Source organism: Sorex fumeus, unplaced genomic scaffold (genome assembly GCF_029834395.1).
Source record: "Sorex fumeus unplaced genomic scaffold, SorFum_2.1 ptg000075l, whole genome shotgun sequence".
Taxonomy (NCBI): domain Eukaryota; kingdom Metazoa; phylum Chordata; class Mammalia; order Eulipotyphla; family Soricidae; genus Sorex; species Sorex fumeus.
Window position 1 is genome coordinate 24069088 of NW_026606132.1, and position 14500 is coordinate 24083587.

The window sequence follows — 14500 nt, forward strand, 5'->3', positions numbered from 1 at the left end:
GGTGATGAGTGAATCCCAGGGGTCCGTGGGGTGAGAGCCCCAAGTGCAGGACTCGGATGCCCCTCCTGCGGCAGGCCTCCTTCTGGGCTGCGAGCCACTGCCCACTCTGACCCTTCCTTTTCTGACCAGGCCTGGGGGGGGAGGGGTGGCAAAAGCAGCAACATTGTCCTTCATGGGCTGTTGTTACCAGGACAGCGTTGTTTGTCCCTGCTGCACTATTTTAGTGCCGTTGGGTCTTGCTCCATCTGTCTTGCACATGAATCCCCCCTTTCTGCGGGATCGGACACTGCTGGGCCCATGGGTGCTGGGAAGGTGGATGCACATGAAGCCCTATTATTTACTTTCTTCTTTTTGTTTCACACCCAGTGATGCACGGGGGTTACTTCTGGCTCATGCACTCAGGAATTACTCCTGGCGGTGCTCAGGGGACCATATGGGATACTGGGAATCAAACCCAGACAGTCCGCGTGCAAGGCAAATGCCCTACCCGGGGCGCTATTGCTCCAACCCCAAAGCCCTATTATTATTAGCTTTGTAAATTGCGGTGCTTTGGCTTCAGAATTAAGAATGACATCAAGTGAAACATCCCTTTCTGGATGGCAACTTGGCTCAGAACTGTAGCTTCGGATACAGACACAGGGCAAGAAGCAGCCTAGAAATCCTTCAGCTCCTCTTCCCAGTCTGCCATCCTCTGTGAGCCTGACTGCACCTTCAATCTCTTCCTCTCCTCTCGTGCCCACTCATGGCGGCGATCAGAGGCTATTCCTGGCTCTATATTCCTGGGTCACCTTTGCTGGTGCTCTGAGAACTTGGGGAGACAGGCCAACAAGGCCGCTGGGCCCCGGAACAGATTTCATAGGTCATGCTTGGACTGTCGCTGTCAACTGACAATCACAGCAGCTGCTCTTCAGCTGGATTTCTCCATTCTGAGCCCCCTCATTTTCTTTTGTTTTTTTTTTTTGTGTGGTTTTGGGGGCACACCCAATCGTGCTCAGGATTTGCTCCTAATTCTGTGCTCAGAGATTTGTCTTGGTGCTGCCAGGATGCGAGACAAGTGCCTTAGCTGCGGTGCTGCCACTTTAGATGCTGAAAGCTGCCCCCTTGACCTGGAGGGGGAAATATGTTCTCGTGTGACCCACAGCTGTCACATGATTCTCTCAGGATGGATGGGTCCATAAGCTGGGAAATTGCTAAGTCTCAGGGAAATGATGGAGTAGCATTTGGGACATAATATGGGAGAATTATCTGGGATAATTTGGGGGAACTGAAGCATAGTTTGACCATCTACTTTCAAATCAAGCATGTGTTTGGAGTTTTCATGAAGATGTAATACTTGGATCTGCCTTGGTTTGTTTAGTAATCCAAGTAAACTCTGTCATCCAAGGAGAAAATTCCGACTTGCTCGGAGTGTGGGGGTGGGACCAGCCTCAATAGAGATCCATAGCTTTTCGTGCCTGGGCCTACAGTTGTGCCAAGCTCATGTCACCAAAACCAAGAGAGAATGCAGGACCTCATCTCAACCCAGGAATGTCACTCTGGAGTTCCTGGAGCAAGCCCAGAACCAAATTGGACCTAGTGACTAGAAATAAATGATGTCCATTGACCTAAATGTGTAAGATCTCCAGGTGAAAAGTCCCTGGCAGCGTTTTTCTGTGTCTCCAAGATTTTTAGTGACTCAACACAGGAGCATTTTATTTGTTTTTTCTCTTGGAAGAAAGAAAATTTTGTGATTCTAGTTTTCAACCGAGACAAAAGTCTTGGCAAACTCAATGCCTCTTTTGCAGACCACAACACCCAAAAGGAGAGAGAGAACACAGGGGATTGCCCTGCCACAGAGACAGGGGGGATGGGGGGATGGGGGTGGGAGGGATATTATCCATGGTGGTGGAAAATGGGCACTGGTGGAGGGATGGGTATCTGATCGTTGTATAATTGAAACCAAAGCACAAAAAATTGTAAATCTACAACTTTAAAAAAAATAAAATAAAATAAAGGGGAAAAAAAAGAAAAAAAAAGAAAGATTTGTTGCAATAAATAAAGAAATATATCAATCTCTTTAAAAAAAAAAAGTCTTGGCAAAGCTTTCATTGCTCTGACTTAAGAGCAGTGCAGAAGGATGTTTGGGTATGTTACTAAAACCACCCCACAGTCCTGGTTCTCCTCCCTGGCACTTGGCTACCATCTAAAGCAGAACCATAGCACTTTGTGCCCTTCTTGCCTCTTGGTTTGTGGATCGAGTTCTCCTTCACCTTCTTTGCCATTGCTGAGAACATTCTCAGGTGGTTTCTGGAGGCTCGAAATTGAGGGTATTGGCATTGGCTCGTCAGTGGCTCTTTCTAAAACCCTTTGCAGAGACCAGCAGAGTGAAGCCTTGTGTTTTCTAGGGAGTAATGTTTACTTGACCAGCCAAATGTTCCAGTGGAATCCCTCCATAAATCTGGAAGAGGTGACAAGGGTCAAAAGTACAGCCACACCATCCTACTTCTTCTCAGAGGTCAGGTGGTGAGAGCCTCCAGAGACCTCTACACGCCAACATGAGGTGCCACCAGTCACACAGAGGGTGATCTGTGTGTCCCACCACCCTCAGCAGCCTGAGGAGGAGCAGATTCTGACTGCAGTCACACAACACTATGCCCTGACCAGGCAGCCACACACCCACCTACCCCATGTCTGGCAAAGTCTCTGGAATAGTGTGACTCCAATGGCTTCCTGTCTTTTAGCAAATGCCCCTGCGGGTCTACAAGAAGTGTGAACTCTGCCACGCTATCTCTGTGGGGTGATGCCGGAGATGCAGCCCACAACCCGGTGACCTCAGACATTGATTCCTCAGGGAGGTGCACCTCCTCGGATCACAGAATTCTGGCCACGAAATGCAGAGCACTTTCAGACAGTTTCCTGAGGCAGAAAATTCTTCAAACTTACGGGGCTACCTGCCTGAGACCCAATATTCTGGCACTATGGATGAGGTTCGGGGCTCTACAGTGCTGACTGCCCTCACCGAGTGCTTAGGTCGCCATTTCCCATTGCGGTGACTTCCCATATCACGAATTAACCTCCCTGCACTTAACCCACCTTAAGCTGTGGGATCTGACTTTCTTGTGAGCATACGAATCCTACCTGGTGTTGGTGTTTCAATGAATCCTGGTGAATAAAAAGCAAGTTACTTGACAGTCCACAGCGACAGTGACTACTTGAAAGACAGCTCTGGTCTACAGCAAGGCTGACATGGAAGTAGTTGATGGAATGTGTAACATGGGAGGAGCTGGGGCTACCAACAGGGCCTCATTCCACCTGTCACATATTGCCTATCCCGTCAACTGCAGCTAACCATGGGCTGAAACATCCAAGTTAAATGGCCATGAACATGTAGAGATGTATGGGTGAACTAGGCAGAAAGGTGAATATTTATTTATTTTGCTTTATGGGTCACACCCGGCGATGCACAGGGGTTACTCCTGGCTCTGCACTCAGGAGTTACCCCTGGCGGTGCTCAGGGGACCATATGGGATGCTGGGAATTGAACTCGGGTCGGCTGCGTGCAAGGCAAATGCCCTACCCGCTGTGCTATCTCTCCAGCCCCTGAGGTGAATATTTATTTAAAGCCGTGGATTTCATTGTGAGATCATCTGGGCACTGGAGAACATGAGAGTAAGGAGTTTTCAGGGAATGACAGTTGTGGCTAACAGGGTACAAGCTCCCTGACCCTCACCCACCCACCCAGAGATGTGTGTTTGGGCTATATTTGCAGTTCTTGTTGAGGGTGTCCACCCAACAGTGCCCAGACTGCCTGTGGCAGCGGGAGGTTTCCCTTTGTACTGACTGGTTAAGGATGGTTCCTGTGCCCTATCAGGTTTAAGCCAGAGTCACACACACATATGGAAAACAAGGAACCGGTTTATTGAACAGCTAAAGGGATCAAAACGGGTGATGGAGCTACATCTGTTACACACCAAGCAGGAAAGGCGACACAACACCCTTCCGAAAGTTCCCACTCTTCCACCCTCAACAGAACAGGAGGACACACGTGTGGCGGAGGGCAGCTGAGCGCCCGTTGGAAACAGGGGAGCAGTAACCTGGGGAAGAAGCCAGTGCCCTCACCTCCTATACATCTGGGCAGAAAGTTCTGTCCTAGGGTTTGGGTTATTCCCGACTCCTGGCTGTCCCTGCAGCCCGAAACACATGGGCACAGTCGATTTTGAGAAGGAAGTGGGAAAAAAAAGTGTCAGCCCTTAACCTCTGCCCATCCCGCTGCCTATTTCTGGTCTCAGCAGCTTCTTCAGATGCTGCTGGGCTTCCGAGGTTCCCGGGAACCCATATTCCCAGTGCTGGAGGAGCCCCGGCACTTTCTTGCTATGGCCATTCCGGCAGCTGCAAATACTAGGTAGATGGAGAAATTTGTGGGAGGAAAGGCCTGGTCCCCCAAAAGACTGACTCTGCCATGGATGGGGAAGGCATGCCACTGATTTCAACCTCTGTTACACCACATGTCCGTGTCCAGTTCAAGCTTGTAAAAAAATACTTTCCAGGATCAACTGTACAGAGCTGGGAGTGCACACGATATGTAACAATGCTGAGTCACATAAATACTATACAGGCACGGAGCTGCTCCAGGAGTCTCAGCCATGGGACCAGGACCACCTGCTGCCGTCTGCTGCCTCAGTGACATGCAGTGATGACTGGTGTGTACCTGGGCCACACCTTCTAGCTCCTCCCCAGCACCCCTGCCAGGGGAACCCTGTGCTATACACGTGCGGGTGGCCCGGTGTAGCAGGCACTGAGGACCAACACTTGTTATGAGCATTTTAGCATTTAGAAGCAGCCACCTAGAAGTGCTCCGTCTGGCTTATCCATCCTAATGGGCACACATTCCTGCCACCTCCCGAGGCCCACTGTGCAGAGAATGCCTCCTCCTTCCCTCCCATACTTCCACCATCAGTTCACATCCACTGATATGGCCCCTTGTGTCCCCCGCAGTAAGTCACTGGCTGGCATTTGCAAACAAGGCATGAGATGGAGGTCCCTGGAGCCCCAGCTCCAGTGCCAGTTCTGGGGTGAACACAGAGGCAGAGGCAGGGAGAGGAGAATAAGCGTCCAGTCCACCCACGTGAGACCCAGCATGTGATTGTCTAATCCGGCATTTCGATATTTAATTTTGGGGGCGGGAGGACATACTTTCCAGGGCTCTGTGTGATGACCACCCTGGTCTTCTTTCGAAACAGGGGGGCGATTTTAGGAGGTTCTGGAACTGGGGTCTCTTCTGTTTCCTCATTATCTTCATGATGGAGGTCATAGGAAATGTTTCCGTACTCTCTCAAAAATGGGAAGATTTCAAGCAGAAACTGGCAGAAGTCCTTGCGAATACCAAACCACCCTGAAAGAGAAAATCCCGTGTTGAGATTCTCCAGTCCAACTTCCCTTCCTCGCCAATGGACTGCATCTTTCCCTCTGAGGGGCACTGCAATAACTGGGGTGTGGAATGGGGATAGCAGCCTCTGAACACTTTTTGGTTGCTTGCTTGGAAAAGGGATATTTCCAGGGGGCCTCTGAGTGATTTTTTTTCTGAAAAGGGAACCACAGCAAAATAAGTTTGGGACCTTCTGCTGAACCACACAAAGAGGTGGCTGGGCCTATTAACCCCACTGAAGGCAATAGTGGAGCTCCCCAGTTCTCCAAGCAGGACGATCTGGATCTGTGTCTCCAGAGTCTTGGAAGCAATGCCCCCCGCCCCAAGAGTGTAAGCCCAGAGCACCTCTACTGAGATTCAAGTTCCTAGTCTTGTACTATGAGGAACCTTGTCACTGCCCCCCACCCTGGAGGCACCTAGGTACCCACGGAAGAATTTCAGTGCTCTTCTGAAATGTGCAAAGACAGCAGGCTCTTGTTGGCCCGAGCTCATGGGTCACCTCTGAGCTGCTCTGCCTGTGTGGTATCTTATACCCTTGCAGGACTTCCTGGGGCCACACAGCAGGCACAGCCTGCCTGAGAGGCATTCAGCCCCAACAGAGAGGAATCCTCTGTAGAGAAAACTTCCTGATAGTATCAAAGCATGCAGTGAACAAAATCCGCAAGTAAGCAAGATGCCACCAAGCAACTTGTGAACATTGGGGTAGACTCTGGGGAGAGCCAGAAGAAGAGCCCAAGGTTCTGTGGGTTATGCACACACCCATCTAACCCTCCAGTGCCTTGGCAGGGAGAAGGGGTGCTCAGAGGCTCCCACTGTGCGACTCAGACCTTCAAGGGCAGCTGTGGTACAGGGCAGGGAAGGGAGGGCAGAGCACGTAAACATGCCCTTCCTTGGGCGATTCCAGACCTACCTCAGGCCTAGCTCCAGTGAAAATGGCACTGGGGCCGCAGGCTTTATTCTTCTGGAAGGCAGGGCTGCCACACACATGCACCCCCCCCCTGCCACTCACATCCCTCAGAAACCCAGGCCAGTGACTTCAGAAACGCTGAGTACATACAGTGGTTTCCTCCTTTCTGCCCAAAGGTGGTTGCCATCAGAGTGATCAGTGACAGCCAAAGGGGGACAAAGATCGGGATACACGAGAAAGCGTTGTGGCCATCCAGTTTGTGAACCAGCAGAATCTGAGGAAAGAGTGAAAAGTGACGTCACATCTGCAGTGCACACTCCTCCCTCGGGCCTCAAGAGAAATTCAGCTCCGCAGGCTCTCGGGCCCCACCGGTCTCGGGCGAAGGGCCAGGGTGAGGTCTCGCCCTCCCCGAACAGCTCCAAAGCCACCATCTGTTTGAGAAACACCTGCTTACACTGGTCCTAAGTGCCGAGGGCCCATATTTGAAAATTCTCCACTAAATTAAAGCATGCAACTCCACCTTCTAGCTTTCTCCTTCTAGAAGTGGATGCATGGGCATATATAGATATATCATGGCTAGGGAGCTGTGCCCTCTCTGCAGAATCCAGACCCCGCCCGCCCCCAAAGGATGACAGTAAAAGAGAACAGTCTCTGGAAACCCGCTGTGCGGAGAATAGTGGTCCTTGAGCACCACCAGGCGCGGCTGTGGGGGAAGGTGGGTTTCCGGGTTGAGAGACCGGCTGCCCCCAGCTCACCTCGAAGGTGAGGAGAGGCACAACAATGGTCATCCAGCTCAGGGCCATGGTGATGTGTGTCCTTCGCTGCTCTGCAATCACATCCATGGAGCGCAGGAAGAGGACGGACCACACGATGTAGTAGAGGACCACCAGGCACAGAAAGGACATGAGAATCCACAGGGGGACACACACCACCTGGAGGGGAGACATGTCTCTGCAGTGTGCTGAGCATCCACGAGGCCGCCCCTGGCTTGTGCTGTCATACCACCACAGTGCGCTCCTCCCTCCCCGATGTGCCCTTTCACAGGTAGCAGTCCCCTGGTCTGCCATAGGCAAGCCCCCCACCCCCGCTTCCCGGTCTTGCCATCTTACTAGAAAGACCTGTACCCCACACCATGCCACCACAAATCACATGACCTGTCCTGGGGCCTCCAACTGGCCAGGCTCCCACAAGCCCTCGGTTTTTTTCTCCCTTGTGCACTCCCCAGGACTAAGTCTGTCATCCCTGGGTCTTAAGCCATCCTACCACAGGAAGTCTGCTTTCTCCCAGTGTCCAGTGCTGGTGCGCAGCACAGGTCAGGCAGGGGGCAGCTTCTCCCCCCCAACAAGCCTCTTCTGTGGTGTCACATCCTCAGCCACTCCTCTGCTCTTGAGGGGTTTTCCACTTTAGACTTCCGGCATCCATCAGCAGTGTCTGTGCCAGTCATGCACGGGGCCTGCCTGGACAGCCTGTTCCTACTCCCGCGGCCCCACCAGATGGAGCCCAGCGGCCTCATTCCCCACAGCCACTGCAGGCGCGTGGGCCGCTCTCATGCCTGGGGCTTCTGTCTTGTGCTTTACATCTCTCCAGGGGAAACGGCCAGGATCGGGCCTGCTGCTTCACGTGCCCCCTTTCTACCGGGCTTCCAAAGAAACTGCCCATTTGGAGAGGGCCTCGAGAGCATGGCAGGTCTAAGAGTCTTGTGTCCTGCCTTCGGACAACCCCCACTCAGCTCTTGCTGCTGCTGTCATTTCATTGCCACTGAGACACTGCATCTTGGTTCTGGAGTTTGCCTAATGGGTAATCATCTCTTTTCCATGTACCCTACATATAGGTTTTTCGTGTGAACTGCCATGTTCAAATCTCTTGTCAATTTTTTAATTAGGTTGTTTTATTATTTTTGAGTTCTGAGACTTTAGATGTTTAAGATCAGGGTTTCTCATGTTTCCCAGCAAAAACCCCATTTCACCTGAGAAATGCTTACGCGTCTCCCAGTATATAGGTATGAAAATTAAATACTTACTGATAATAAATCATAAAGAAATTACTGTAAAATAGTGTTTCCAGTTATACAGTCCCACATTGTGGTCAGTCTCCAGTAAGCAGCTAGGTTTTAACTACACCCTGGTAGGATATGTGCTTGGAAAGACTGTCTCCCTGCCTGCAGCCTTTTCATTCATTTCACTTTAATTTGGAGTTTCTTCACAAACACCACACTGTTGGTGTCATTTCCTGGAACTTTGCACCAAACTTCGGGGCCCAAAGATTTTTTTCTGATAGTTTCTCCTAAAAGTGTTTTGATTTACGCTTTGCTTTGGGACCTCAAGTTATGACTTATAATTGTCTAGAGCACCTGCTGTTCCTGGTCACAGTTTGCTGAAGAGCCTGATCCCAGCTTTGCTTGGGGGTGTAAAGTACCTATGATCAGATTCTCACTCAGCTGTGGGCCTGGGCACAGGAGTGTTCGTGATCTCAGCAGCGTGACCAGTTTACTCCTGATCATTTGGGAGACAGGAAATCAATCCGACTCTTTCATTTGCTACAACCAGCACAGGGCACAGCTGGTAAAGTCTCTCTGTTAACCTATAGAACATTATAGGTTCCTAATTGGTATTTTTTTCAGATTGTCCCTGATTCTAAAAATTTGTTTTTTCCTATGTTTTGTTTTCTCCATTTTAAAACATGGAAAATCTTGAACTCAACTGCTGGTAGCTAGATGATTTTTTTCACTAGAAAGATTTTAGCAAAGATTATGAGTGGAAAAGACGAGCCCCACCTCTGTTTATGGAGCTGTTGTTCCTTTATTTTATTCCCTTACCCCAGAGAGTGACTTTTTTGATCTTTATTTTTTGTTTTGTTTTTGGAAAAAACCTGCTGGTGCTTGGGGGATAATCCTGCCTCTGTCCTCAGGGGTTACTCCAGTACTCAGGGACGAGAGTATGCTGGTACTAAACTGGAGTTGGCCACAAGCAAGAGAAACATCTTAACCCCTTATCTCTCTGGCCCCTGTTCTATATGTTTAACTATCTCTAAACTGCTACAAAGATATCAGACAATGTTCAAGGGGTCATGTGGTACTAGGATCAAACCAAAAACTCCACATATGCAAGACATGTGCTCTACCACTTACTTGAGCCAGACCTCTGCACCTTTCTTTTTGAAATAAACAAAATTAATTAGAGAAAATGTCCTGGGCACAAAACTACACATTAATCAGTAGGGGCATCCATCAGCATCATCTCTCCTGCCCGCAGTAGTGAAAACTTTTCTGCCTTTGTTCTAACCTTCTTTCTATGTGGTCAAAGCTGAAACCATACTGTGTTCTTACTTGTGGCTCGCCATGAATCTGCCTCCCTATCCATCAATCCATCCATGCATCTGTCCCTTATTCCTTTCCTTCCATCCATATGCACAGCCCATTTTAATCAGCATCCGTGGAGAGAAGCCACAGGTTAAAAGCACAATAAGAACCTCACTCAGGCAGGAATATACACCAGTGCAGCTGTTTTTGTAGAAAATCAGGTACACGATGCAGCAGATATCCCCAAATAATAAAAGTTCCCACCCTCTGGCTCACTATTAGGGTTTCTGGGATATTTCCTAAGAAAACAATTAAAAATGCAGGCAAATATTTTTATGTACAAAAGTAGATACTGCAGTATACTTTATAATCCTAAAAAACATGGCTAACAACAGAAATATTTGGAAGCAAGGGAAGCGTTTGGTAAATACATTTGGAGATTATTTTATATCATGTAAATCTTAAAGATAATATTTATAAAGTCCTGAACTGATACACAAAACATTTGTGATGCAATATATGAAAAAAAGGTGGGATGCAAAATTACACATGCAGTCTGCTCTCAACTACCTTTATGGAACAATCAACTCCCACACCAGGCAATAAAAGACGCCAATCAAGCTATCTCCTATGGACTTGGAATGATTTTTCTATTACCTATTCTTGTCTGTATTTTCCAAGTTATCTACAATGAATACGATTTACTTTTAAAAGATGAAAGCTTTTCATTAAAGACGTTTAAAGTTACATACAAGCCAGGGCCAGTGGATGATCTTGTCCAGTCTTAAGGCAATGAATATAAACTGGAGAATGTTGACAGAACACAGGATCTCTAACTGAAAATCAAGAGAAGAATCAGTTAAGCATAGTCAACACTGTATTCAATACTGTCCTTACTAGGTCACCACATTTACATAGAGCTGATAAAATACATTGGAACCACCTCACTCTGAGCATGAGGAAAGAAGCTGTACCATGCCTAGGAGGAACCTACTGTGGCCTCCTGCCTCCCTCTGCTCTGAGGCTGCCCTGCCCTTTCTGACTATCTGGGCTGTGACCTTGCTTCCAGGTTTACAAGTACGGAGGCAGTTCATTGTAGTCTCCTCAAGATTCCCTCCTGCCCCATTCAAATATCTTTCACCGTGACCAGCCCATGATTTCCTCTTGTCAGAATAGGCACCCACGCCTTCCTTTCTGGCTCCCAGGGGATCCAATGATGTCAAGACGTTAACTGTAAGCCCTTTACTGCACCGTGATGCCCACTTATTCTAGCAGTCATTCCCAGAAGCTTAGAGTTTTATTCCTTTTCACAAAACTACAATCCCCAAGACCAAATGAAGCCTCCCTGATGCAGTATTCCCTCTGAACCCCAGCTCGATGCAGTATCCCCTCTGAACCCCAGCTCTCTCTTCATTTCAGTGGAGCTTCATGAGGCACACTGGAATTACTTCCTTCTGGTCCCCTCTGCCATTCCGAGTTACACCCACTGGGCTCCAGCCTCCCTCCCAGGACACACAGGAGGTGCCTTCACCAGGCAGAAACAGCCTCTGTGGCCATGCAGCACTTCTCTGAGAGCCTCAGCACCTGTCCTTGCTCCTAACTGGGAGATGTTCCTCAGATCAGACATTCCCCTCCCAGACATCCCCAGCAACACACCCATTCTCACTCTCAACCCTGCCTTGCGCTGTCTCTTGCCATTTGGTCTTCAAAGTCTCCACTGCCGGCAGAGCTGTTCTGCTGGGACACTTCCAGTATAATCACATCCAAAGAGGATTCATGATCCACTCACCCTAGTTCCCCATCTGCTGCGCAGGACGGTGCCCAGATATCTCCCCACTCTCAGGTAGCCAGTACGTGCTGTCAGCAACGCCATGATTTGTCTCCTACTTAGTCGGGGCCTCCTCAACAGCCCCTACTCCAGCAGGGCCTTGCTAGCCTGCCCACCAGGGGACTCTATCGCTCCCTGGCCTTCCAGGTTGGCCTGCTCTCTGCTTTGCAGTGGCGCCGTAGTGAAAAGCCAGCAAAACTGAAGTGTCTGGCCCCGGCTCCCCTAAGTTCTAAGCTCACTGAGAGGGCATATAGTGAGATGTCAGGATTTTCACAGAATCATAGCCCCCCCCCAAAAAAAAGCCCCCCAGTTCCACCAAGTTCAATATTCGGATCTAACTTACCATTACGGCTTATCTGCAAAAAATTGCCATGCACAGAAAAAGGTAATTTTTCATTCTCAGTAACCTGAACTAATACCAAATGGGTGTGTGTGTGTGTGTGTGTGTGTGTGTGTGTGTGTGCCTGTGTATGTGTACTGGTTGTTGCAGTTTCTCAAGACACTCCCACCCTCATTAGCTGCTCTCCATAGGGAGCTTTGAACCAAGTGATCTCAGCACAGCTGCTACTAACCACCCACCACCAGGAATTCAGTGGGGCCGAACAGAAAACTATCCCGCCAGGGGCTGAATTTGAAAGGTGCCTCCAGAGATATCAGTTTTCATTGCGTGCCTTTAACAAGTTCTCAGTGGCCCCTGATGTCCCTGAGAGTTCACTATGGGCCCCGAAACAGCTCAACATATGCTTGAAGGACTGAAATTCAGCCTGATCCCCCCAAATGCCCCCCCCACCCAACTTCCACAATTCCCTCTGCTGCACTTTATGGCCCAGACTAACATTTTAAGGTGGCAAAAGACACAAACTAGAAGACTTACCTTCTTAGTATCTATATGTGTAGTTCCCGGGTAAGCATGCTGATATCGCTGTGCACCCAGGACCGACCCCTGTCCATTTCTAGAATTCTTGCTTCTTTCAGGTCTGCAACACACCTGCTTCCCTTTACTGTGAGATTTTCTCCTACCCCCTAGCCTCCGATTTGCTGTTCTCCGGACCTAAGAACTACCTCCCCTCTCTGCCCCTTCTCAACTCCCGATCTGCCACCCTGGGCAAATAAATGCAGCACCCTTCTCTGGGACGCCCTCTCTTCCTGGAGCAGGAGGGCCCCTCGAGGAGCTTCCTTCTAGGAAGGAATGGCAACAGCAGCATGAATATACGGAAGGTGACTAACTAGAATGTTCGCTTACAGGCCTTCTTTTTCACGTATGCTTCTGAGGACTTTCACAGCTCGGCATTACCTGATTTGCTTGAAAATGAGAAAAATAACAGAGAACGCAAGTCGAAAGGCCAGGATTATGAAATGAAAATGGTCCTTTAGCAGATAATGAGGACACAGATTGGAGTAAAGTTGGACAAGAAACAGGCTAGTGTAGAAATAGAACTTGAGAAATGTGAATTGAAGCGGCCACGGCACCAGAATGGCAGCGGAGACAGAAAGTGTGAACTAAAGCGAAGGACACGCATTGGGGCTGGAAAATGCCCGAGACCAGAATTCAAAGAAACAGGAAATTGTGTGCTAGCGATGGAGGGAAAGTAGTTTGGCAAGGGAACCAAATGCTGAGTGCCAGGCATGTCAAAGCACCAGACGTGTCAGTAGCTGGGAGAGGGTGCAGGAAAGAGAGGGCAGGAAGGGCACCCTGGAGGGAAGGAGTGGCGTGGGCTGCTCCCTTGCTTTCAGGAAATGCAAGGGAGCCTTTCTGTGTTTCTGTGACAGGAGGGAAGGAAACAGCCCAACAGTGCAGGACTGAGAGCACTTTGTTGCTTCCCTTTTGTTTTCCCTGCTAAATGAAAGACAGAAGTCCCTGGCAAGTGTGGAAAAGTACGGAGCAAATACTTCAGGGACTCAGAGGCTCGAAGCAGGGTAGATGCAGCGGGCCAAAGAGGGCACACAAGATGAATGGGCAGGGAGGCTGAAGCATACAGGGGCAAAGGTGTCAAATGACTCACGGGAAGAAAGGGAGGGACACCACACAGAGCCAGAACACAGTTACCACTTCACTGCTCACCACAGTGAAGTTATGTAGGGTCTAGCTGGGTGCTTCTCAAGCTGGTTTTCCCTCCTATCTCACTGGTTCCTAGGAGAGTCCTTACAGACCCAGGTGCCCAGATGCTCTCAGTCATGGAATAAATAGCCAGAGGAAGGCAGTGCAGCTAGGGACTAGATGCTGGATGCAGAAAGAAGACATGGACGTGACTGACCACTTCTGGCCTCTTCCAGCACCAGAGTGGAGGGTACCTGTTCTCTTTGGTCAAGACCATGGCATTCAGGGTCTTACTCTTTGGCTTCTCCCAGGGCCTTGCTCCATCATTCCCCCTCTTGAGGCTCATGTAGTCAACCTTGTGCTCTACAATCCAATGGCAGTTTCCTTCCTCCATGTTCACCCATGTCTCAAAACCCACCTCCCATTTTCTCCATCTCTGCCCCTCAACCTGACCATAAGGCAGGGGGCCATCAGCCTCTGGATCCAGGCAGGGACTCAGGCTGAATGACATGGAACAAATTGTTGATACTCTGTGGCACCTGAGGATGGTGACCACTCGCACTTGCAGGATCAGCACTGATCACTCTGTACTGGTGCGGATCCAGGAGCAGGAGCTAGTCCAGTGCCTGTCACACAGTTAAGTGCTCTATAAACATTCTCCACAGTGATTTTCATCACCCATGTGAGTCCTGCTTTTTCATCCACTGGGTAGCCCCTAAGTTCAGGCAAAAAGGACTTGAAATTAAAAAGAGGGCAGGAGAAGTGTTGGATCATCGGTCAAGTCAGAGAGTTTTAGATGTCGATGTGTCCAGTTCTCTGTCAAGCACTCATCTAGATTTTGCAGCAAAGGAAACAGCTTCAAGGCCAGGAGGTTCCGCTTCATAACGTGGGTGTGTTTATTCAAGTAACTAAAAGGCCTTGAGAGCAAAATCAGATGCTGTGGAGAGAAAGAAATTTGGCCTCCCCACTCTATCTTAGTCATATCAGACCTACCAGAGTCCCACAACTGTGTGAGTAATTTTTTA

The 14500-nt window shown here is 49.3% G+C and overlaps 1 protein-coding gene across 1 annotated transcript in view; it reads right to left on the bottom strand.

The window, feature by feature from the left end:
- Positions 1-3874: 3874 nt before the first annotated feature.
- The window catches only part of TMEM185A (transmembrane protein 185A), a 39669-nt gene continuing 29043 nt past the window's right edge, over positions 3875-14500 (bottom strand). Inside the window, exons 4-7 of the mRNA XM_056130210.1 lie at positions 10362-10445; positions 7067-7243; positions 6462-6585; positions 3875-5371 (exon numbers count right to left, since the gene is read on the bottom strand). Coding sequence (XP_055986185.1) covers positions 5127-5371; positions 6462-6585; positions 7067-7243; positions 10362-10445 — 630 coding nt within the window. The 3' untranslated portion in view covers positions 3875-5126. The remainder of the gene's footprint in view (positions 5372-6461; positions 6586-7066; positions 7244-10361; positions 10446-14500) is intronic.